At 36.3% G+C, this 25,437-nt stretch overlaps 1 protein-coding gene across 1 annotated transcript in view; it reads right to left on the reverse strand.

Annotated features, from left to right (window-relative positions):
• KIF27 (kinesin family member 27) overlaps window positions 1-25,437 on the reverse strand; it is an 82,152-nt gene that overhangs the window by 46,374 nt on the left and 10,341 nt on the right. The window contains exons 3-8 of the mRNA XM_052645177.1: window positions 21,328-22,271; window positions 17,711-17,854; window positions 9,905-10,111; window positions 2,248-2,417; window positions 1,669-1,772; window positions 259-414 (exon numbers count right to left, since the gene is read on the reverse strand). Coding sequence (XP_052501137.1) covers window positions 259-414; window positions 1,669-1,772; window positions 2,248-2,417; window positions 9,905-10,111; window positions 17,711-17,854; window positions 21,328-22,271 — 1,725 coding nt within the window. The remainder of the gene's footprint in view (window positions 1-258; window positions 415-1,668; window positions 1,773-2,247; window positions 2,418-9,904; window positions 10,112-17,710; window positions 17,855-21,327; window positions 22,272-25,437) is intronic.

Raw genomic sequence — 25,437 nt, forward strand, 5'->3', positions numbered from 1 at the left:
ATGTTTCTTTAAAAAGTGACAAAAACCATTAAAGACCACAGAGGTTGGTTAGGACAATTCATAGATAAAAGCGAACATAATAAAGTCCTTTTGATAATTAACCTCCACGTATTGGCTTTAGAGCACACCTTGCTATATCAAATTCCAGACTGACGTGGAAAGTCCTGAGCATCAGAAATTAAAGTAAATGTTACAACATCAGAAGCACCTTTAGAACCTTTTCTTTCTCCTATAAGCTGGTTCACAAGATACTATTACCTGTTTTAATTAATTCTTTAATCAGATCTTCCTTCATCTTGATATTAATATTAAGTTCTCTCATTTTTTGTTTAGCTTCAGTAAGTATGAGTTCTGAATTTCTTAATTTTTGCAAATTCAACTCTTGACTCTCCTGGAGACATTCAATCTTTAAATCTTCAAAATAAAAGAAACAAAGCTGAGAAATAAAACTATCTGCTCAGAAACATTTAACAGAAGTAGAGTTTAAAAATAAAAAAAGCAGACACAGAAGCAGTCTAGAAGTACCAGAGGAAGGGACAAACAGAGAAGGAAAAAAATGGGAATTGTGATTTTAGTTTTCCAGCTTACAGTGAGTTTTCCTTTCCTTAAAACATGTATATGCTCTAGTCATATCCTGCAGGTTCTGACACAGTTTCTCATTGCTCTTAGATATTCTGCAATTTGACTTTTTCTCTAATCTGAGATACTTAAAAAAGCTATTAAATCTCCAGATGGGTAGAGGTTTTCATTTTTTTCCTACTAACTTGTAGTTTTACTGTAATCAGAGAATGCATTCTATCCCAGACTAATCAGAACATGGCCCCATACTGTTTGTTACTGTCTTGTACCAGAATATACAATTACCTCACTGTTTTAGTTCAGCTGAGACTTTTTACATAGTGAGACTTCCTCAATGAAGGAATTGGTGCACCGATGATTCACATTCTGACAAAAGTTTCTTACCTGGTTGTAGACCAGTAACAAACGGTTCAAGGATGGTGACTGTAGCACTTATCTATACTATTATACACTTTAAAAATCGATTTTCATTTCATGTTTTAATATCACATGAATAAGCTCTTAAAAAAGATGCTATTTTCACAGTGTAGGACTTATTTATCATGTTATTTATATTCTCTGTACTCTGTGTTTTTACCACTCATAAGCCAAGAGAAATGAGCTAAAATCTCATACAGTTTTTGCAACATAAACATCTTTTATGCCATTTTTTAATGCATAAAATTTTCATCAGTTGTGAACATTACAAGCATCTGCTAGACTAAGTTGGCTCTAATGTCAAATACATCACTAATGGTAGGCATGGGTGCCAGTGAAGCAGTGAAGAAACACCCAGTAAATTACTTAAGATGGATTTTAAAGAAGGCAAGAGTGGGAAGTCAAACTCAAGTTTGAATATAAAATCCCCATTCTGAGAGATTTAGCCTATAACTCTATCTAGAATTGACTAGTGAAAAAGCTTTACTAAGGAGTAAAAAAGAACAAGAAATCAGAGCACAGAGCAGAGAACACAAAGGAAAAGCCAGGAAGGCACTCCAAACCAAGTTTCTGTCTCTGAGAATCCCTAGATGCTTCTTAAATTATTGCTTGAAGAAAAAGAGAAGTGTCTTATAAATATTAGATCTAAAATACTCGAGAGAGTCTGTGTACCTTCATTCTCCAATCCTGACTTTTGTGTTTGATCCTGAATATCATTCAATTCAACAAGTGAACAAACAGAGCCTGGCTTCTGAATCCATGAGCAACTTCTACGTCTAAAAAAGGAAAAGGCCAGGACCAAAGGTAACTTGTCTGTTAGTCATTTTTAATCTGCCCTCAAATTAGTTTTCCTCCAAATTACTCTTTAAATTATGGCTTACATAAAATAAATGGAATTTACTAATATTTCAGCAAGTAAAGAGATACCCCCCACCATGTTGGACCCAGTGGAAAATTCATGTTTTTTGCCACTGTGGCAGCAGAATTAGGAAACCCAAATCTTTTTCTCTGAAAATTAAACTCCAATCACCATAAACATTCTAAAAATACAATTATTTTACAGATGTTAGACTGACGTGTTCAAATACTGGTTTTGTAACACATTAGTTGATAGTACATGTAGCAAAAACCACTTAACTCTTCTACTAAAATTTTTTTAATGTAAAAAAAAAACCTATTTCTGTGTATATTTACTGTATCATGTAATTATGCTTATTAAATCAGTCAATATTAATATATATATTAACATACCTAATTTCAGATTTCTCTTGGCCTTCTGACTCTTCATCATCACTGTTATCAGAAAATTGGCATTGGAGGACTTCATCCTGTTCTTCTAAGTGACCCAGCAGCATCTGACTTTGTGTTCGAAATCCCGCAACTAGTCGATCCAGAGAGTATACAGAAGGACTTGTGTGGACCTTACAAGTGATTCCCCCACCCAACAACAACAAAAAAAAAAGTGATTTTTTAAAGGGTCTATTTTTATCATATTGCTCAAAATGTGTTTTCTAAGAGGTTATTAGACAATAACCAATCACTAAGAGCCAATCACTAAAAACATACATTTCCCTCCCCGCACTGCCTACAAAAAAGTCAAAACTCATTTCACAATACTATTGTGTCTCATGGATATACACTTCTTTCAGAATCTACACAGTTCTCCCTCTTCTAGAAAGCTCTTCTGGTTTCAGTTATAGCTTCAGAGAAAACCAGCACTCAAAAAGAATCATGAGTGAAAACATCACAGCTCTTGAACATAGCTCAGGCACTCCCCAACCCATGTGAAGCCCATACACAGTGTAATAGGGCACAACTGTTGCCCTGCCCCCAGCCTTCCCAGTTCTGAACACTTGGAGAATTGCAGTGTTGTTAAGGATCTGTAATTTTCCCCTAATCAAAATCCCACCACATGAAGAAATCCAGAACCACTGCCACTCGCTCTGCCAGGGTAAGATATTCCTGATTTGGAAATTCAAAAGTAACTCAGGCTTCACCTGTGGTAGTCAGGGATAGTTGATTAATGCCCTAGTAACATACTTAATATGTATCATGGGATAAGGAGATTTTCATGGGCTGCCTGCAAACTTTCTATATTATAACATGCTTCTATTGGCCTTAAGTTCTCAAAAATTTACCTTGGAAAACAACTATGAATTAGAAATTGCTTTTATTTTCATTTCTATTACCAAATGTTTCCTTTCTAGCCATGTCTCTATAAGTGAAAGTGTTAAGTTATTCAGTCATGTCTGACTCTTTGTGACACCATGGACTGTAGCCCACCAGGCTCTCCTGTCCAGGGAATTCTCCAGGCAAGAATACTGGAGTGGGTTTGCCATTCCCTTCGCCAGGGATCTTCCTGACCCAGGGATCAAACCCAGGTCTCCTGCATTGCAGGCAGATTCTTTACCATCTGAGCCACCTATCTGTCTCTATAACCAAACCTCAAGGTAATTTACCCAAAAGGGTAAACAATAAGATCTCAGGGGAAGCATTCAATTTACTAATATAAATTATTATAAGCTACTAAATTACAACATATAGTAGAAATGTATATACCATATGGTGTTCAAGATTCAATTGATGGAGGTTTCTTCACATCCCCTCCCAGAAAAGCCTATCTGATACTGGATATTTCTCAATACCTGATTTTTGTGCCTCCACTGTTGGTCACCTAATAAGGCCATGTGTTATATCAGCACCATGACGAATAGGGGTAAAGTTTTCTAGGTGGCCTCCCAATTCTGGAATATGGGGGAGAGCAAGGGAGTTTATTTACAGAAGAACCAACTCAAGAAGTATTTATCTAACAAGCACATTGTACCAAGCATGGCCATTTGCATTATAACCAACAGAATTCAAGGTTTCTCTTTGCTGGCGGTGTGGGTAGGGGGCTGAGGAGGGGTTTATTTCAGGAGCAAATAAAACTTTCTGTTTAGAATCAAGTTTTGTTCTCCAGGATTTCAACTTGTTTTCAAATGTTCTTTTTACAAAGAAAATCAAATGACCCAGCTTAATAATGAAACAGGTTTTGCCACAATGAGTAAACATTCAGAAAATTAATTCCTTAGCAGTCATTCCACACAAAAGAATGGCTTTTAACCTCTTCTGGCTCATAAAGCCTTCTATAATCTGTCCCCTTGCTACCTTCAGTGTTCGGCCCTGCTTTCTTTAGTTGCTTCTGCACTCCCTGCTCCCCAGAGAATATGCTTGCATTTTCAACCATATCCTAAATGATACTGGTCATAATGTAAGTACTCAATAAGCTGGGTAATAATTCAGATAATTGAGGTGTATCCAACTAGAAAACAATTTTTTTATTCTAATTGTGTTTCCTGAGAATTACATAGCAACAGGACTGGACAGAACTTTAAAGATTAGAGTTCAACTCATCCCAGGTTTAACTCTTCTCTGTAATACTGCAAATTATCATTTAGCCTCTGCTTAAACAAATTCACTGTGGGGACCCTATTAAGCCCTGAGACCTCTAATATTATTTTGAGAATTTTCACTAATAAATCCCTCTTTATATTCCCTTAGCACTGCTTCTCACTGGTCCTAGTTCTAGAGACAAAGTCTAACAATAATGACAAGCCTTCAAATACCTAAACACAGTCATTATGTCCCCTATAATTCAGACTAAATCTAGAGCTACTTCAAGATTTTCCCCAAGATTCTATAATAACTTGGTTGTTTTCCAAAAATAATCTAATTTGACTTAAGGTGTTATACCCAGACTTGAACGTAATATTCTCAATACCCAGACTTGAACGTAATATTCTCAATTATCATACATTAAGATAATCTCTTCTCACTAGTGATACATTTGATTTTGTTTCATTAGATGTGCTGCAACTCATTTACCATAGATTGTGGCTTTCACATATTTAATTTTGTAGTTGAATTTGAAAGTTCCACAAAGGTTCATGAGATGCAATTTGTCATTTTGCTACTAATGAAGTTGGTGTGTTTTGTTGGAATGAGTGTTTGATTGGCAAGGGAACCTTCCAAGAGAACCTCTGCAGACACATCTCACAAAGCTCTGCTTCATCATGAGCAACCATGTATGCAAAAAAGTGATTAAAAAGCAAAATTAATTATTTGGGGGGGAGGAAATGGCCATTGTGTGAAAGATAAAATCTTAGTGAAAACTAAAAAGGCAGCTGACTTCAGTGTAAGGGATTTAATGCACAAGAATTTTGTGACTCAATAAAAATGTAATTCATTCAGGAAAAAGAAAAGATTATACAGGTATTACCACTTTTGTGAATTTGAAGATTCCATAAGGTTTTAAAAATACATCCCTTAAGAACATTCCAGTTGGTTTTCTTACTATACAATAATGTCAAGTACTGAAAGTGATATTATTTACCTACTGCTTTTATTTCCTTTTCATAATGCCATATTTCATCAAATCTAAAATGTCATCAACTAAGACACATCCCTATTTTTATACCATCAAGAAAGAAGAAAAGCTCTCATCTATGAAATACCATCAACTGTAAAACATATCCTACCATCATAGTTGATAAAATGTGAAAAAAAATGTGAGGCTTATAATCAATGAAAAATGGTAGCATCATCAGCATATGTGGTGTTATTTTAAACTTACGTAATGACTGGTACCAGCTTCATAATTTTTTCCTTCCAAAGTACCATTTTGGTGTGTATAACAGTAGCATTTGGCTTTAATTATAACATTAAGAAAACAGAAACCTCTGTTACATTTTTGCCTTAAATTTAAATCTAGGTCAATTTTACATTTCATTAGATGAGTTTCCAGTATCTGTTAAAACAAATGAGCCCCTTACTCTTTTTTTCTATTAATTTGATAAGTTATATTATTATATTTAGTTGTGAGGGGCAATTTCTTTAGGATTTCTACTTAAGTAGATAAATCCCAAAATTCCATTTTGGTGTTAAACCTTTTAGATTAAGAGATAGTTGAAAACAAATGTGTGACAACAGGAAAAAGTACAAAATGACATTCACTTAGAATGTTATTACCCATCAAAATCATGATATATTCCAGAATATTTAATGATTGTCAAGTGTTCAAGATACATTAGGTAAGAAAAGCTAGCTATAAAAGTATATATACAATTATCCTTCAATTAAAAAATAAATAAATTTTAAAAAGTGTCTGAAGTAGCTGAATCTAAATAGCAATTAAGTATTAACAAACAAAAAATGTGTGTGTGTGTGTGTGTGTATATATATATATATAATAGCATTGACATATATACACTGCCACGTGTAAAATAGATAGCTGGTGAGAAATTACTACGTAACACAGAGAGCCCAGCTTGGTGCTCTGTGATGACCTAAGAGGGGTGGGATCAGGGGGGTGGAGGGAGGTTTAAGAGGGAGGTGATTTATGTATAGTTATGGCTGCTTTGCTTTGTTGAATGGCAGAAACCAACACAACATTGTAAAGCATTTTTCCTCCAATTAAAAATAAATGTAAGAAGTACATATATATGTATACATACACACATAAGTAGTGTGTTTTTTAAAGAAATATTTATTTATTTGGTTGCATTGGGTCTTAGATGTGGCATGTGGGATCTAGTTCCCTGACCAGGGATCGAACCCAGGCTGGGGGGCCTCAGAATCTTAGCCACTGGACCACCAAGGAAGTCTCAGTAATATGCTTTTAAAATAAATAAGATCCTTTCACTGTTTCCCTCTAATATATCCCTTGTAGCTCAGTTGGTAAGCTTCCCTGGTGGCTCAGACAGTAAAGAATCCATCTCCAATGAGGGAGACCTGGGTTTGATGCCTGGGTTGGGAAGATCCCCTGGAGGAAGGCATGGTAATCCACTCCAAGATTCTTGCCTGGAGAATTCCCATGGACAGATGAGCCTGACGAACTACATCCCATGGGGTCGCAGAGTCAGACACAACTGAGCAACTAAGCACAGCACAGCACAGCTCAGTTGGAAAAGAATCTCCCTGCAACACAGTAGACCCAGGTTCGATTCCTGGGTCGAAAAGATCCCCTGGAGAAGGAAATAGCAACCCACTCCAGTATTCTTGCCTGGAGAATCCCATGCACAGGAGAGCCTGGAGGGCTACAGTCCATGGGATCCAAGAGTTGGACACAATTTAGCGACTAAAGCATAGGAAATAAAATCAAACTTTTTTTGTAATCAATTTAAAAACTTATTCAAGGACTTCCCTGGTGGTACAGTGGATAAGAATCCACCTGCTAATGCAGGGGATATGGGTTTAATCCCTGGTCTGGGAAGATTCCACATGCCAGGGAGCAACTAAGCCTGTGCACCATAACCACTGAGCCCACACTCTGGAGCCCACGAGCCTCAGCTACTGAGCCTACACGCTGCAACTATTGAAGACCATGTGCCAAGAACCTGTGCTCTGCAGTAAGAGAAGCCCTGGTCACCGCAATTAGAGAAAGCGACTTAGCAGCAGCAGCAGCAGCAGCAAGTACAACAATGAAGACCCAATATAACCAAAACCAAATATTTTTTAAAAACTGATTAAGCCATTGTCCCCCTTTGTCTTTGAGAGAATTTTAAGTTGAGGAAATATTTCCCTTGTCAGATTGTTTTTACTTCAAGAAAATATTAGAGCTGAATTGCAAAAGAAAATATTAGAGCTGGAAAATATTAGCCCAACTTCTGCCAAGGAGACAGAAATTCGGGGGAAAAAATGAAATGGTATTTCAGATGTCTTCTTTGGCTTAATTTAGCTAGTTTTGGTATTTAATATGAAATCCTCCTCTCACTCTAGAACAATGTAACAGGAAACAATACTTGAACAAGGCTTGGTGTGCTTTGTATCTTCCCATACAAGCCTTTGTGTCTGCTGCAGCAGTCTAAGCAAGAGAGGGGCCAAGAGTTCTGGACACACAACAGGAGAAAGAGAACTCTCAAAACTGCTGGTTATATTACCTTTGCATTTTCTCCCTTTTCCCCTTCTTTTAATGGCTGGAAGCCACTAAATTTTAAAAACAAAACTAAGAATTTGCTCATTTGAATACATATGTCCATCCATAGAGAAGGAAACAGCACTGGGAATAAGGGTTTCCCTTTATCAACATAAGGGGCTGTCTCTGGTCAGGATCTTTTCCTTCTGTGTCATAGCAATCTTTTGGAAAATTCACTGGTTCTTTCTTCCTGTTACATTTTAATTCCACTTGGTCACAAGCAAACTTGGAGATCACCTGTAACCACAGAGGAGCTACAAGTCTTATAGTGTATCTGCCCTCTTCTAAGCTATGGTAATCACACAATATGTTTTCCAAACTAGAACCCTTGAAAGTGAACGGGGGTAATAAAATTAATTAAAAAAAAAGAATTTGTTAATTTGAAACAATAACTGTGGAAATCTTTATTCCAATCATGGCTGTTTCAGGTCTAATCAAACAACTAGAGAAAAGAACAGAGGGGCCTAGCTCCTTCTCAATACCCTGTGGAGCTGTCTCCTCAAAGAATATGTGTGTGAGTGTGTATGTGTGAAAGTCTAGTAAAAAAGAGAAAGAAACAGACACTGAGAGAGATAATAAATGTCTAACTTTTATGATCAGAAAAAAATGTTATTTTTATAAAATAAGAGAATGCACAGAAACCGGAAATTCACATTACTAACCAAGAGTAAAAAAATTAAGTAGAATTAATAGATATCTAATTTCAATTCTATGAAGAACTTATCTTTCTTCTTAAATGTTGTATGAAAATTTACCATACATTCAACCAAAAGAAAATATCAATAACTCTAGAAAGTTCAACTGAAATTAATAGCAGCAAAAGTTTAAATTTTAAATCCAACCAGTCAAAACTGAAAACTATACAGTAACAGTAGCATCTGTCTTACTCACTCTGAGGCACAGAGCCTGGGACACAGGAGAGGTACCTCATAAATATGTATGTTATAGGATGCAGTGTGCCAGGCACTTTTGGAGTCACCATCTCACGTAAGTCCTCCCTATACCCCTCACAGGTCGCCCCCGACAGATAAGGAGCCTGGGGTTCACACAGGTTTAGTCATCCCTCCAGGCCTACATCATAGAGCTGGTGTTCACACCCAAGCTTGCCTGACTGCAAAGTCTATGACACCTCTCACATTTCTTATCCCTTGGATTGTATCCAACATATCTCAAATAAATCATTTCCTTTCCTAAAATTAATAAATAGAAACCAAAATTCATGAGTCTGTTAATTAGTCTTTTCCATGGTGGAGATTCCTTGATTTTGATTTTTCAAGAGAAATCTGTGCATCCGCATATATGTATACACATTTTATAAATAAAATTTATAAAGTAAAATTTAAAAATTAAATGAAACTTTATACTGATTTTTATACAGTCTCAATTAATTGTCAGAGGGAGAAGGAAATGGCAACCCACTTCAGTATTCTTGCCTGGAGAGTCCCAGGGACAGAGGAGCCTGGTGGGCTGCCGTCTATGGGGTCGCATAGAGTCGGACACAACTGAAGCGACTTAGCAGCAGCAGCAGCAATTATATCAGACAAGATTGACTAATACATGGATATCATTTTGAAAATAGACCAAATAAGTCAAAATAAATATCTCCAACCTCATCAACTTGGTGTGATTAAAGAAAGAAAAAAATTTATGATGATATCAGAGTTAGTCATATCTGAAAATATTAATATGATGGCAAAGAGTAGCTTTTTTTTCTCCTTGATAAATCTAAGCATTATCTTCAACTCTTCCTTTCAAATACAACTATACCTTCTCTTAATCATTAATTTTATTGAAAAGAAGCATGATTTTAAAGAGGGTATACATAACAGAAAAAGAGTATACACAAAAGTCTATGAAACCAAACAGAAAAAAAAAGCCTGCTAAGACTATATAAATACACTGTGATATTATATTGTATACAACCTCAAAAGGAAGAAACTAATGCTTAGACTTTACCTTCCTGGAATCCAATCTTGCTGGACTATAAATATAATGCCCCAAACGAGAATCAAATGGTACAGTGTATGGTCTCTTTTCAAGTATCCTGGTATCTGGCCCATCTCCACAAGTTTCCTTTACTGAAGAAGTCATTGACAGGTTAAGTTTTGTTAGTTCTTCACTCAGTTGATCCACAAGAAGTTGTTGTTCTATTATTTTTTCATTCTTTATAGAAGAAAGAGAAGAATTTAAAAAATGGAGAGACTCAGTATGGGTTAATGATTAAAAATAAATTGTACATTGATCACAAAATCACAACTACCTTAACAAAACAATAAAACCTAACTTATCCAGAGACTAGCCTTCTGGGACTTCCCTGGTGGTCCAGTGGCTAAGATTCCACAATTCCACGGCAGAGGGCATGGGTCCAATCCCTGCTCGGTAAACTAAGATCCCACATGCTGTAAGGCGCAGCCAAAAAAAAAAAAAAATTCTAAAAACCAACCAAACAGACAAACAAAAACCCCAAAGACTAGCCTGCTGTTCACAAGAATTTAGGATTGTCCTGAGTGTTAAAAGCTTTTGAATAGTAAGCAGCAACAAATACAGCTAATGAGTTAGTACAAGACACTGCCCCATACACTGTGATTGGTTAGCTTGCCCACCTGAAGCACTATGATTAGCTGATCTTTATAGAAGTCTGAACTTTCAGAGTGAAATCCAAGAAGTAACAAAAGACTAGAAAGTTGAAAAGTACAGAAAACGGCAAACAGCTAAGATGACAGCAAAGGAGACAGAAAGTGGTAACAGGTGCAGTGAAGTGAAAGCCTTTACTCAGTGAAAAAGAAAGCCACAAACACAGATAGAAGATAAGCAATTGAGAGTCGTGGGAGAACGAACTTGGAAATCAAAGGCAGAATGTGTTGTTTATGGGTGCTTGGGGGAGAGAGAGACACTGTGTGGTTTAGCTTTCTGTGTATCCTCTAAAGAAAAAATTTGAAGTACATAAGCTTTGTTTTATAAGCACAAAATTATATGAAAAAGAAAGGTCATTCATTTTAATACTTCACATGTACTATAATGTTTAGATAGGGGGAAAAAAAGCAAACCCTAAAGTTTCACTGTGTTAATGCTGAACTATAAAATGTACCTTTATTTTAAAAACCACATATTCAGATAATTAAAATATAAAACAATAGCATATAAGTTGAAGGGGGATACTAAATGGAGTCCTTTTATTCTCCAGGGAAAGGGTAAAAATACCAGTTTAACTGTTTTAAGTCAAGAGTGCATGGTATATACTCTCCAGGATAACCACTAAAAACAGTGAAAGTACAACTTTTAAAGCAATTAAATCCAAAAAATATAAGAAGGAGAGAAAAATGAATATAGAGCAGATAGGATAAGTAAAAACCATAGTGGTGGGATTATAACCAGAATATAATAGTAATTACATTAAATTCAGAAATGAACTCGCAATCCAATTAAAGGATAAAGACTACCAGAAAGAACTATAAAATTGTCTAACCTGCTAATTGCAAGAAACATAACTAAAATCAATAAAGAAAGATTAATGGGAAGATGGAAAAAGAGATATCATGTAAATATTAATCAAAAGAAAGCTGGTATAGCTATGTTAATATAAAATAGACTTAAATGCAAAAACCATTAGGAGATAAAATGAAGTTAAAAAAAGATTTTTTTAAAAAAGGTCAATTCACCAGGATGCGGTAACAATTCTACATTTCTAGGTACTTAATAACCCAGCTTCAATATATATAAAATGCAAAAATTGTATTTGCAAGACAATTATAGTAAGAGATCTTAACATCCCTCTAAAATACTGATAGGACAAAACAAAAAAGACCAAAAAAGTGAGTAAAAATATAGATTTGAATAAGAGGATTAACAGAATTAGGAGAACTCAATGATAACAGAATACAAATTCTTTTCAAGCATATCTGTAATATCTACAAAAACTGGCCTTATGCTGAGCCATAAAGCAAGTCTCAACACAAAGAACTGAAGTTATATGGACAACAATGCAATTAAGCTAAAAATTAATAAAAAGAAATCCTTCATGTGTTGGAAATAAAATAACTATATAACCCACAGGTCAAAGAAAAAACTCACAATAAAAATCAGGAAAAATTTGAGCCAAATGAGGAATGCAGACAAAGATAAGCTTAGGAGGAAACATATAACTTTAAATGCATATATTATAGATGGTTAAAAATATACAGAAAGGCTAAAAATCAATGAACTGAGCACCCATCTAAACAATTTAGAAGGATTCTATGCCCCTAAAAAAAGCAGAAAAAAACTAAACAATAAAGATATGGGTAGAAATTAATTAAAGAATAAACAAACATATACCAGAGAAGATCATCAAAGTCAAGAATGGCCCTCTGTGGGCTTCCCCAGCGGCTCCATGGTAACGAATCTGCCAGCCAATGCAGGAGATACAGCTTTGATCCCTGATCTGGGAAGATCCCACATGCTGGGGAGCAACTAAGCGCATGCAACGTAACTACTGAGCCTGTGCTCTAGAACCCGGCAACTGCAACTACTAAGCCCAGGTGCTGCAACTACTGAAGCCCATGTGGTCTAGAGCCTGTGCTCAAAAACAAAAGAAGCCACTGCAATGAGAGGTCTGTGCACTAGAGAGTAACCCCCACTTGCCACAACTAGATTGAAACGCTGGAGCAAAGCAACGAAGACCCAGCACAGCCACAAATAAGTAAATAGATAAAATTATAATTTTTAAAAAAGAATTTAGTCTCTGAAGAGACTAAAAAAAATTGATAAACCTCTGGTGAAGTTGATCAAGGAAAAAAAAAGAGAGAGAGAAGGCACAAATAACCAGGAATGAAAAACGGGATATCATTACATGTCTAAAAGCATTAAAGAGGTGAGACTATTATAAACATTTCAACATATTTATTGAAATATGAAACAGCTCTTACATTCTTAGAAAAACAGACCTTACCAACAAGGGGGCAAAAGGAAAATGTGACTGAATTCATAATTAAACATTCCACAGAGAAATTTTCCAGGCCCAAATATTTTTCAAGTGAATTCAACCAATATTTAAGGAAGAAATAATACCAATTCTTCACACACTCTTCCCAAGTATAGAAAAAGAAGGAATGCTACCTAAACTATATTATTAGGTTAACCTAATAATTATTGCTATTGCTAAGTCACTTCAGTCGTGTCCGACTGTGTGTGACCCCATAGATGGCAGCCCACCAGGCTCCCCGGTCCCTGGGATCCTCCAGGCAAGAACACTGGAGTGGGTTGCCATTTCCTTCTCCAATGCATGAAGTGAAAAGTGAAAGTGAAGTTGCTCGGTCATGTCCAACTTAGTGACCCCATGGACTGCAGCCTTCCAGGCTCCTCCATCCATGGGATTTTCCAGGCAAGAGTACTAATAATTATTAGGTTAACCTAATTTGTTACAGTATCTGACAAGAGTATTTTGAGAAAAGAAAATATACACATGAATAGACATGCTAAAATCCTAAACAAAATAATTACAAACCAAATCAAGGACATTTGTAGAAAAGAGTAAATTAACACAGAAGACTTGACTGCTATCCTTTGAAGGACCTGCATACGAGGTTGTTCATCGGCTGGTGTCTGGGAACTCGGGTCCTAACAGGGTTCCCAACACCCTATCAAGTAAGAGTGGCTCACTGTGCTCAAAGTGTTTGTGCAGACAAGGTGGTTTATGTTGAACACCTGCTTTCCTTTCCTTCTGCTAGTCTGGAATTCTGGTATATGGTGGTCAGAGAATGCCTTCATGGCCAGTTCTCAATAAAACCTGAGTCTCCTCAGTAGACAACTCTTCACGTGAGTTGCCACAATCTTTGCTGGGGGAGTTAAGTACATGTGGGTGACTCCACTGGGAGACAGTTCTTGGAAGCCTGTGCCTGATTTCTTCTGGACTTCACTCTATGTCCCTGTTCCATTTGCTTTCTTTTATTAGGTCCATGCCTAGTAAGTCTAGTCAAGGCTATGGTTTTTCCAGTGGTCATGTATGGATGTGAGAGTTGACCATAAAGAAAGCTGAGCACCGAAGAATTGATGCTTTTGAACTGTGGTATTGGAGAAGACTCTTGGGAGTCCCTTGGACTGCAAGGAGATCCAACCAGTCCATCCTAAAGAAGATCAGTCCTGGGTATTCATTGGAAGGACTAATGATGAAGCTGAAACTCCAATACTTTGGCCACCTGATGCGAAGAGCTGACTCATTTGAAAAGACCCTGATGCTGGGAAAGATTGATGGCAGGAGGAGAAGGGGACAGCAGAGGATGAGATGGTTGGATGGCATCACCGACTCGATGGACATGGGTTGGGGTGGACTCCAGGCGTTGGTGATGGACAGGGAGGCCTGGCGTGCTGCAGTTCATGGGTTCACAAAGAGTTAGACACGACTGCGAGACTGAACTGAACTGATGAGCACAACTGTATGCTGAGTCCTCCAAGTACAACATCCAACCTGAGGGTGGTCTTGGGGACCCCCAGCATAACAGTACATCATAACCCCCCCAAAAAAAGGTTTATTTCAGGAATATAAGATTGGTGTAAAAATTGAAAAATCAGTACAATTCACCACATTAACAGAATAAAGTGGGAAAATCATGATAAAGAAAAATCATTTGATAAAATGTAATATCCATTCATTATAAAAATTCTCAGCAAAGAATGTTTCCTTGGTTTGATAAAGAATAAATAAAAAAAATACCTACAGCAAACATGATACTTATAGTGAAACAGTGAAAGCTTTTCATTTATAGTTGGAAACAAGACAAGAACATTTCCTATCACCACTTGTATTCAATACTGTATTGAAGATCAAAGTCAATGAAGAATTGTTAAAAAAAAAAAAAGGCAGCATAAAGATCATGAAGGAATAAAAATGTCATCATTTGCAGATGACACAATCATAAACGAAAATCCAAAAGAATTTACATAAAATATCAGAATTTAAAAATGAATTTTATCAAGTTGCTTGGTATAAGCTATCAATATTCACAAACCAATACAGTTACACATACCAACAAACAATTAAGAAAATGGAAATCTGAAGAGATTCCATTCATAGTCACATAAAAAAATACAGCATCTGGGAATGAATCTAACAAAAGATGTTCAATATATAAACATAAACCCAAAAAAGTCATTACTGAGAAAAACCAAAGAAAATGTGAGTAAATGGAGGAATATACCAAGTTCATGGGTTAGTGATACATCTACACTTATGAGGAACCTACAATAAATAAGAAATGTGACACTGGTCCAAAGACAGGCAAGCCAATGGAATACAACAGAAGTCCCAGAAATACACCATACATTCATGCATGAAGGAACCCTGACTTGTGACAAACAGCACTCAGAATAGTGGTGAAAAGATGGCCTTTTCAATAAATAATGCTGGAACAAATGGATATCTACCTGGAAAAAAACTGAAATTTGACCTTTACTTTATCCCACATACAAAAATCAGTTTCAGGACTATAGAGCTTAAATATGAAAGGCAAACATAATAATGGAAGACTTAGTCCAATAGGAAAACAAGCAGGAGACTTGAACGAGCATTTCACAAAAGAAGGTACCCAAGGACTTCCCTGGTGGTCCAGTGGTTAAGAATCCACCTTATAATGCAGGGGATACAGGTTCGATCCCTGGTCTGGGAAGATCTCACATCTCACACTAAGAACGTGTGCCACAACTACTAATCCCAAGTGCCTAGAGCCCATGCTATGCAACAAGGGAAGTCACTGCAATGAGAAGCCTGCTCACTGCAACAAAGAACAGCCCTCACTGCAATGAAGAGTAACTCCTGCTGCAACTAGAGAAAGCCCAGGTGCAGCAACAAAGACCCAGTGCGGCCAAAAATAATTTTAAAAAAAGAAGGTACCCAAAGACCAAAAAAAAAAGGAAAAAACATGAAAAAGTGCTCAACTTCACCAGCCATCAGGGAAATGAAAATTAAAACCACAATAAAATAACATTACATACCTGCCATACACAACTACTGAGCCCACGCACCCAAGAGCCCAGGCTCTACAGAAAGAGAAGCTACTGCAAATGAGAAGCCCACACACTGCAACTAGAGAGTAGCCCCCACTCTCCACAACTAGAGAAGCCTGTGCACAGCAAAAAGGACCCAGCCCAGCCATACATAAATAAATTTTTAAAATCAAGAAATACATTTTTTAAAACACAATAAAATAACATTACATACCTACCAGATTGCCTAAGATCTAAAAAATTCACAGTAACAAATGCTAGCAAGCAAGTGGAATAGCAGGAATGCTCATACAGTGCTGGTGCAAGTTTAAACTGGAAAACAAGTTTGGTATTATTCACTAAAGTTCAAGATTTGCCTACCCTATGTATGATCTAGCAATTCAGGCACAAATGCAAAAGAAATGCATGTGTGTGCACCAGGGGACATGTATGAGAAAATTCATAGGAAAAAAAATCTAGCAACAGTAAAAAGAAAAATAAATTGTGAAATAGTCATACAATGATATCCTACACAGCTATAAACTAACCAAGCTACAGCTTCACACAAAAACGTGGATGAAGCAGAATAGACAAAATGTTCAGTAAAAGCAACCAGATACTAAAGAATGTATATTGAATGATTAAATTTATAAAAATGCCAAAACTTAAATTGCAGAGTTCAAGGATATATAGTAACCACAAAGTAAAGCAAGGAAATTATCACTATCAAAGTTAGGAGAGCAGCTTTCTCCGAGGAGAGACTGAGAGCTCCTGGGGCTAGCAGTTTGCTGTTTCTTGAACTGGTGGTGGTTAGGTAGAAGTTCTCTTTGTGATAATTCACTGAACAACACATTTTAGTTTATATATGTTTTCAGACAGTAAAGAACCCGCCTTCAATGCAGGACACTTGGGTTTGATCCCTGCATTGGGAAGATCCCCTGGAGAAGTGAATGGCAACCCACTTCAGTATCCTTACCTGGATAATCCCATGGACAGAGGAGCCTGGCAGACTCCAGTACATGGGTTGCAGAGTCAGACACAACTGAATGACTAACACTACTTTTGCTATGTTTTTAAATTAATACAGAGATAGAATGGTTAAAAAAGAAGAAGAAGAAAGTAATGTCAAAATTAAAGTCTAATTTTTCCTGGATCAGATCATTATTCAGGACAGTAGTTACTCCCTGATAGGAAGCTAAAGGCTTTAAATGAAATGAACTGTATGGGGGACGGGAGGGTTCACAGCCAGGGTGTATAATATTGGGTTGGCCCAAAATATCTTATGGAAAAATCCAAACTAAATTTCTAGCCAATCCAATACTTAGGGACATACCATGTTACACTGAAGGCACATCCATGTTAATACAGAAAACCTAAGACATAGACTTTGAAAGATTTGGCCAAACCGAATGAGCAAATCATTGATGGAGAATAAAACAGTAATCTAACAAATCAAAATTTTAAATGATGTGTTTACCTTCCAACACTTAACAATATCCCATTGCCTATTACTCTGGCAAACAACAGAAGGGAAAGTATAAAGAAAGGATAACTACAACATGACTTGCAAATTAAATTCCTGGGTATTAGGCTCTATATTTGTGAAATATAAGTCAAGCTAACAATAAAAATGTTTTCCCTTTACACCAATTTAGGGGAAAACTGTAATAACTCTTTCAGGTGCTTGTGTTCAGAACTCTTCAACTGAAACCTATTTTTGCAAACATTCCTACTTATCATTTAGAATGCTATTTTAGTCAGGTACTGTTCCAGTGAAATACACAGAGCAAGGTACATTAACTCTACCTGTAATCTATTCACTTTTTGTGCTTCTTTCAAAGAAACAACATGTCCTTTGTTTTCCTGCACCATCATTTGCACTTGATTCTTTAGCTCCTTCACCTCCAAGTCCTTCTGATTAAATACTACTTCATCAGCAGCAAGAGCACACTGGGAGGGGGGAAAGAAAGCACAAGAGAGAGTCACCATGGAAAATATTCAAGAGAAATCACCTAATACCACAAAAACTGTGGTTTAATGATAGCCTGACAATGACTCTTAAAATCTTCTTACCCTTTTTTTCTTGTTTCTCGATTATAACGAAGGCAGAAACAGCTGAGAGGACCTATCACTGGTATAATGTAATAATTAGTTACCAAAGAGATAGGAAGATAGTCCTTATTTTTATTTCTTGTATTTTAAGACTGAAGCCAGTTATTCAAAGTCTACAGTACATTCAATAAGGTGTTTACAAGTTTTCTAGAACTGCCATGAGTTTTTTAATGTGGGTCTTCAGAAATCAAAAAGGTCACATTTCCCAAATTGACCTATATAGTATAAGAATGCTCTATATTTATAATGGATATTTAAAAGAAGAACATTTGCTAACTTTGCACCCTTTCACTACAAAGAGATATATTTTGAAGATGTTTGGAAACATGGTTAAATATATAGTTTTCTTAGTTCCAGGTGAATTATTCCTGTCACCAAATAAACTTGGAATATGCAAATAATACTTTTAAATTTTGAACTAAATAAATAGAAAATCAACATTGGTCAAGGGCTTACTTTATACTAGATTGTAACTTGGGATTTTAAAAACATCTCATTGAAGAAATTAAACATTTTCATGAAGAAACTGAAGTTTAGTGAGTGAACACCATTCCAGGACAACACAGTGGATAAACCAAACTCCTGACAGTCAACCTCAGGGCCTGTCTGGATCCAAAGCCTGTGCTCTTTCCACTAAGACACAGGAAAAGAGAAGAATGAGTAGCTGATTTGCAAAAAAAATTGCATTCTCAAAAACACAGCATGCACATGACTCCTCAGGTGGTGGCATGGAGATGGACAGGCCTCTCCACTGGGAACCCATGGACTGAGGCCAGCCTTGATTTTGCCACAGCCTTCCCTTGGGGCTTTGGGAGAGTTTCTTCTTTTTTCTGCTTGGGATGTTGAATGACCACACAGGACAGGATGCATGACCCTGATGGTCCTTATAACCCTGTTTACGTGACCTTTATGACTTTTCTCTTTTTAAAATAAAATATTCATTAGCCCATATCCTCTGCTCTGGGCAATTAACTGTCAGTCTGAGAGCTTACAACGTGATTGTTCTCCCAGTGCTGCATATAGTGTTGTGACGTGTACTTTATAAACTACAGCTTTATTGTTTATTTTTTATTTAAAAGTGTTTTTAAAAAGTGTTTATCTGTAGAGTATATTCATGTTCACATACTGCTCCTGTGTTCAAATCATGGAGGAAAAAAGCAACAAAGTCCCTTAAGAGGTATTTATGAGAGGATGGAGAACCACTTAAGAATATCCTGATGAAGCAATAAAAATGATTTTATTAAATCTCAGCACATGAGCATTTTTTTTTAGTATTCTATGTGTCAAAATGGGCAGGCATAAAGTAGTTCTTCTGTATGCTGAAGGAGGAGAGTTACCTGGTGCAAAAAATCTTGTGCAATTGTTGAGTTACAAGCTAAAGTAGCCACATTTTTCATAGGGTGCTATTTTTACTGTAAAGAACAACAGATAAGCTATTCACATTTGGGTGTGTGACATCATTTCAAGGAAAACAACTAACAGTATTTACTGCAAATGATAAAATTCAAGTTTCGTACAAAAATCAGAATTTTGGAAAACATTTCTGCTACCATAAACTTGACAGCTCCTAATACTTAAAGATTTTGCAGGAGGTGAGATCAGAGGTGATATTAATAAATGTGATTTTTTAATATTATATTGTGAATCTGTTAACACTGAAAAATCTTCATAACTTAGTAAACAAATATTTCTCAAGTATCCAATGCATGCTGATTCAAAAATCACATGTGGATAAAAGATCCATTCAAAATGTAAGATAAAAATCAGTGAACTGTAATGTAACAAAATGGTTTCAAATCCCACACAAGTAACCATTAGGAAATTTCTACTTGTTGAGTTTTGATGTAATATCAAAGGATATTCACAATTACCTGAAAAAATCACTAATATATTCTTCCCCTCCAACTACAAGTCTAGATGAGTCTGGATTTTCTTCACACACTTCAACTAAATATATTGCAACAAAGTGATTGCTGAGAGATATGAGAATCCACCTGTCTTCTATTAAGTCAGACATGAAAAGAGTCGCAAAAATATAAAGCAATTCCACTCTTACTAAATTTTTTGTTTTGGAAAATAGTTATTTTTCATGAAAAAATGCTCCTTATGTTAACATTAATCGGGTTATTATTGCTAGTTCTGAGTGAACTAGTAGTTTACATTTTCTGTTTTAATTCTAATACAGTAAATATGAATAGATACAAACTACATCAACAAAAGATCTTTAGGGGACCTCAATTTGAAGAAAGTAGCCTTGTGAGAAAAAAGTTTGAGAATTGCTGTAATAGAGGTTTCTTTCTAATACACACTAAAAAAGATACTGAAGAAAGATTTCCAACTAGAAAGCTATCTTATTACCTATATGTTTTCCTATGTTTAAAAAAATGGTGGAATAACCATTTGCCTGCTGCTGCTGCTGCTGCTAAGTCGCTTCAGCCGTGTCCGACTCTGTGTGACCCCATTGACGGCAGCCCACCAGGCTCCCCCATCCCTGGGATTCTCCAAGGCAAGAACACTAGAGTGGGTTGCCATTTCCTTCTCCAATGCATGAAAGTGAAAAGTGAAGTCGCTCAGTCGTGTCCAACCCTCAGTGACCCCATGGACTGCAGCCTTCCAGACTCCTCTGTCCATGGGATTTTCCAGGCAAGAGTACTGGAGTGGGGTGCCACTGCCTTCTCCGATCCATTTGCCTACCAGAATGCAAATGCCACATAAGCATAAATAGGTATGTCTGTTCTCCATTATTTCCCCAATGACACATAATCTTTAAATAATAAATGTCTTTATGAATGACAAGTAGAGAAATGTAACTCTTAGTTTAACATATATATAATATGTATACATGTACATAGCTACATTCCTTAAATATTATCAAACATGATGATTTCTCTAAAGAATCAAAACTCCAATCTCGAGATGAAGTACTTTTCTTTCAAAAAGCACTGACCTAAAGAGGGATTAAAAACAATAAAATTTAACTTAATATTGTTTCTGAAACTGTGTTTCTTTTCATTCTCTAAATTAATAACCAGGTTCACAAGAGTCTACTTAATAAATACAACAAACTAAAATATCAGGAGAAAAGAGAAGGAGCTAAGAAAACGAGGAGAAGAAAACAGAGAAAAAACAGGGTAACAGGAAAAGCAACAGGAAAAGAAAAGGGAGAAAAAAAGAGAAAAGGCAAATGAGATTTTACATATAACTCTTTAAAAAAAAAAAGACTAAAACTTCTGAAACCCCAAAATGACTCTTACTTGCCCAAATAAATTTAGTCTTTAAACAAGTTACCTACTAAGGTGGTGTCTAAGTACCTGGCATTTCTTAAGCTCTCGCTTCAGCTGGAGAACTGTAATATGCTGTGGTCCTTCTTCCAGGTTTCCAACGGCCCGGTGTCCTCTGAACAAGGTGACCTCCTGGGTCATGTTAAACCATTCCTGCAGTTTGTGTTGCTGCTTTTCGTTTAGTCTCACAGAATCTTTTAAATCCACCAGGAAGGTAAAGGCTTCCTCTAAACAGTTTTGGTAACCCAGACATTCTCCTTGTAGCTGAGTGACTTGCTCCTCAAGAGAATGGATCTTATTTTTATCAGGAGTCCCCTCCTGATGGATCTGGCTAGTTTGGCTGCTACTAGCCTGCTGGCTTTGCAAAGCTTCTCGAAGCAACTTAATCTCAAATTCCATTTCGTCCATACGGTCTGACTCAGGGCTAAAGTTTAAGGTGGGTTTGTTTCTAATGTTGCGTGCTCTGTTAGCATATTTGAGAGAATTTAAGGACTCGTCAAAATCTGAGGAGGATGGACTGACACAAGTGATCATGACGGTCTTGGCACTGCCTCCCAAGGAGTCTTTCAGAAGCCGGGTAATTTTAGCATCCCTGTATGGAATATGTGAACTCTTCTTGCGTGGGTCTCCAAGAGCACTTATTACATTTCCTAAAGCCAGCAACCCACTGTTAATCTGAATGGATTCTTTGAAACGTTCGCCAGTATTCCCCGTTTTGGTTACTCTTTCTGATCCAGCCAAATCCACAAAGTGGAACTTTGAGACAATATGCCGATGGGAATGCCATGATCCATCTTCAGCTGCCTTTCTATTTTTGTCCACTTGACAAAGGCTGATGGTGAAAATTGCGTGTGATCTACTGGAGTGCTCATTCATTTGGGTCGTACCCGTATGCCTGGCTGCATTTCCCATCTCCAGGAGACTCATCACTTCATCTGCACTCTCCACTTGGCATTCCTTGGCCCCAACAATCACTTAAAACAGCAACAGCAAGTTTGTAAAACAAGTTTTAATCAAAATACAGTAGAGTTAAGTTAACCACACAACAATTTTCATTTGCTAAGCTGCCCAGCTAAGACAGGCCCTTTGAAAAAAAAAAAAAAATCAGTATCTGTATTTAAAATGGATAACCAACAAGGACCTACTGTAGCAGATGGAACTCTGATCAATTTATATGGCAGCCTGGATGGGATCCAGGGGAGAGAACAGATACATGTATATGTATGGCTGAGTTCCTTCCTTGTTCACCTAAAACTATCATAACATTGTTTATTAATCAGTTATACTCCAATACAAAGCTTTTCTATCAATGGCATTAAAAGAAAAAAGTAACATCAGCAACATCATTAAATAATTTTAGATAACCTTCTAACAGGATTATTTTAATAGAAGGCATTCATTTTGATGTTTAAATTCTAAAAGATGTAATATATGCATATATGTTTTAAACAATTTAGGGTGTTTTTTTTTGGAATCACATTCAATTCTTTAAGATGGCTGATAAAAGAAAAATTCTTGATTCCAGTATTTTGATTTGTAGAGCCTAACATACTGATTAAAAGATTATAGATTAATTATCTATATAACTCAAAAGAATTAGTAAGTAGTAAATTAATTGAAAGAAATTAGCCTCTTTTGAGTTTCTTTAATATTCAAGCCATCCTAATAAGGTTTTTTTTACCACATACCCAGTGATAAATGAATATTTCAGTATAAATAAAGCTGGTTATTCATTCCAAAAAACAGGTTTCCCCTATGTAACATCAGAGTGCAAGGCAACTCAAAAAAAGCAAAAAAGCTTCTATTTCAATGGCAGAATAGAACCAAAAAAAACTGAAGCTTACTACATGCATTATCCGTTTATATCCAAAAATATATCAAACAGGAGTAGGCAGATTTGGGATTTGAATCACAGCAATAAATCTGTGCTCAAGTTACAGCATCATGCTTCCTCTTTAATCATATCCTAACATGTCACTCTTTCTTGAAACAATATTCACTTTTTTGCCTTGTTTTCAACATGACAACTCTTCTTAACAGCCCAGTTCATTTAAATTTCTAAAGTACCTGTACTACAACAGGGAGTGCTAAATTATGGTGATTATAAAATATGACAATGTAAACATAAATCATAGCATGACTTTTAAAAAGTTTTCTAATGCTAGGCTATAGCTTGGCACTAACTATGGTCCTCAAACCCAGCTGAAAATCACCTGGGACCTTTATAAAAGGGAAAGTACCAACACCCATGCCCTATCCTATACTACTTCATCAGAATTTATGAAAAGTGGGGCACAGAAATCAATATTTCTTAAAAAACTTCCAAGGTGGGACTTCCCTGGTGGTCCAGTGGCTAAGACTCTGCATTCCCAATGCAAGGAATCTGGGTTCAATCCCTGGGCAGGGAACTAGATCCCACATGTCACCCTTGCACCATGACTAGAGAAGATTGCATGCTGCAACGAAGATCCAGCATAGTCCAAAAAAATAAAAATGCTTTAAAAAAAAAGAAAACTTCCAAGGTGATGCTAATTGTGTAGCATCCAGGCTGGATACCAACTACCACTTGACACACAGAAACTCAATACATATGTCAAACAAGTGCATGTGGGTTGTGAGTGGGACATTTTATAAGGTAAGCAGCAATTTGTCTTAAGACTTACATTCTACTAAAATTTTTGCAGGATTGCTATCAGTTATGAAGTATTTTGATCATTAAGCTTATCAGGAGTGACAGTATACACTTCTGTACCTTCTATTTTACAACAAATGTATTATTTTTGTAACTTTTAATAAAAGATAAAAACATTCAATAATTACATTTTATAAGATACAGAAGCTCAAAACATCAGTCTGAATTTTGTCTAGAAAAGATAAACTATACAAAAGTATCTAATAAGGCCACAGAGTACCATGTATGTTTTCTTTCTAAAAAAAAAAACCAAAACCCAATTCCTTCAAACACTCAGGAATGCTAGGGCTGCAAAGACAGGGCCTACAAGGAGACAAGCTTTACTGCCCCCTGCAGGCCAATGAAGGAGCTAACAATCTTATTTTCCTAACCGCTAGGAAATGCCTCTGGCAGGATCCTTTATCTCCAGCAAGATTCTACTAAATGAGTTTTCTAGCAGAAGACATGCAATAACAGTCACTGTTACTAATAATCAGGAAAATCCAAAACCTAAATGTAAGGTCCAACAACGGACTGTTAGTCAAATAGATTATATATTCAGAAGATAAAATTACCACATAAAGTCATAAATTTGAAAAATATTTAATGGTGTGGAAATTCTTACAATATAAATATTAAGTAAAAATATAAGATATAATATGATACATGGAGTTGCAAGTCTAATTTTTTAAAATCAGAGAAAGAAATAGAGAAAGAAATCTGGAAGAAAACACGCCAAAATTGAGTTCTGAACTTTAACTTTCTTCCTTATACTTTACTATGTTTTCTAAATGTTTTATGTTGAACATATTATCTTTTAAAACAAAAAAGTGGAAAGTGTTATTCTTTAAAATACTTGTATTTTGACCTTCCCATTCTCACCTTCTCCTATTTCCAAACAGACATTTAATGATATTAACAAGTTGACAGTACAAAAAGTCAAACCTTGAGAAGCACAACAACAGAGGACAGATATTAAATGTCAGTATGAAGGAGCAAACACAAAAACTCTAAATTAAATTCTTTTAAAAAAAGAGGAAGCAACAGGTGTGCTGGGACCAAATCAGAAAGGCAGAAAGGACAGTTCTGGATCAACTTGGATGAACACAAAAGGGAGAAGCCATCCCCATCTCAGGGTAACTCTGCGAGAAAAAAAAGAGTGCAAAACTAATTTAGCCTATGTCATAGTCTTTCTTAAGGTCAGACCAGGAAGGGGGCAGATTATTGGAAATAAATACAGTTGATCCTTCAGCAACATGGGTTTGAACTGTGCAGGTCCACTTACACATGGCTTTTTTTTTTTTTTTTCAATAGTAACATACTACAGTAATACACGATCTGAGACTGGTTGAATCCACTGATGCAGTACCATTGATACAGAAGCCAACTGTAAGTTGTGCTTGGATTTCTGACTGCATTGGGGGTCAACACCCCTAACTGCCAACCCCCTCCACATTGTTCAAGCGTCA

The sequence above is a fragment of the Budorcas taxicolor genome, chromosome 8, assembly GCF_023091745.1.
Source record: "Budorcas taxicolor isolate Tak-1 chromosome 8, Takin1.1, whole genome shotgun sequence".
Lineage (NCBI taxonomy): Eukaryota > Metazoa > Chordata > Mammalia > Artiodactyla > Bovidae > Budorcas > Budorcas taxicolor.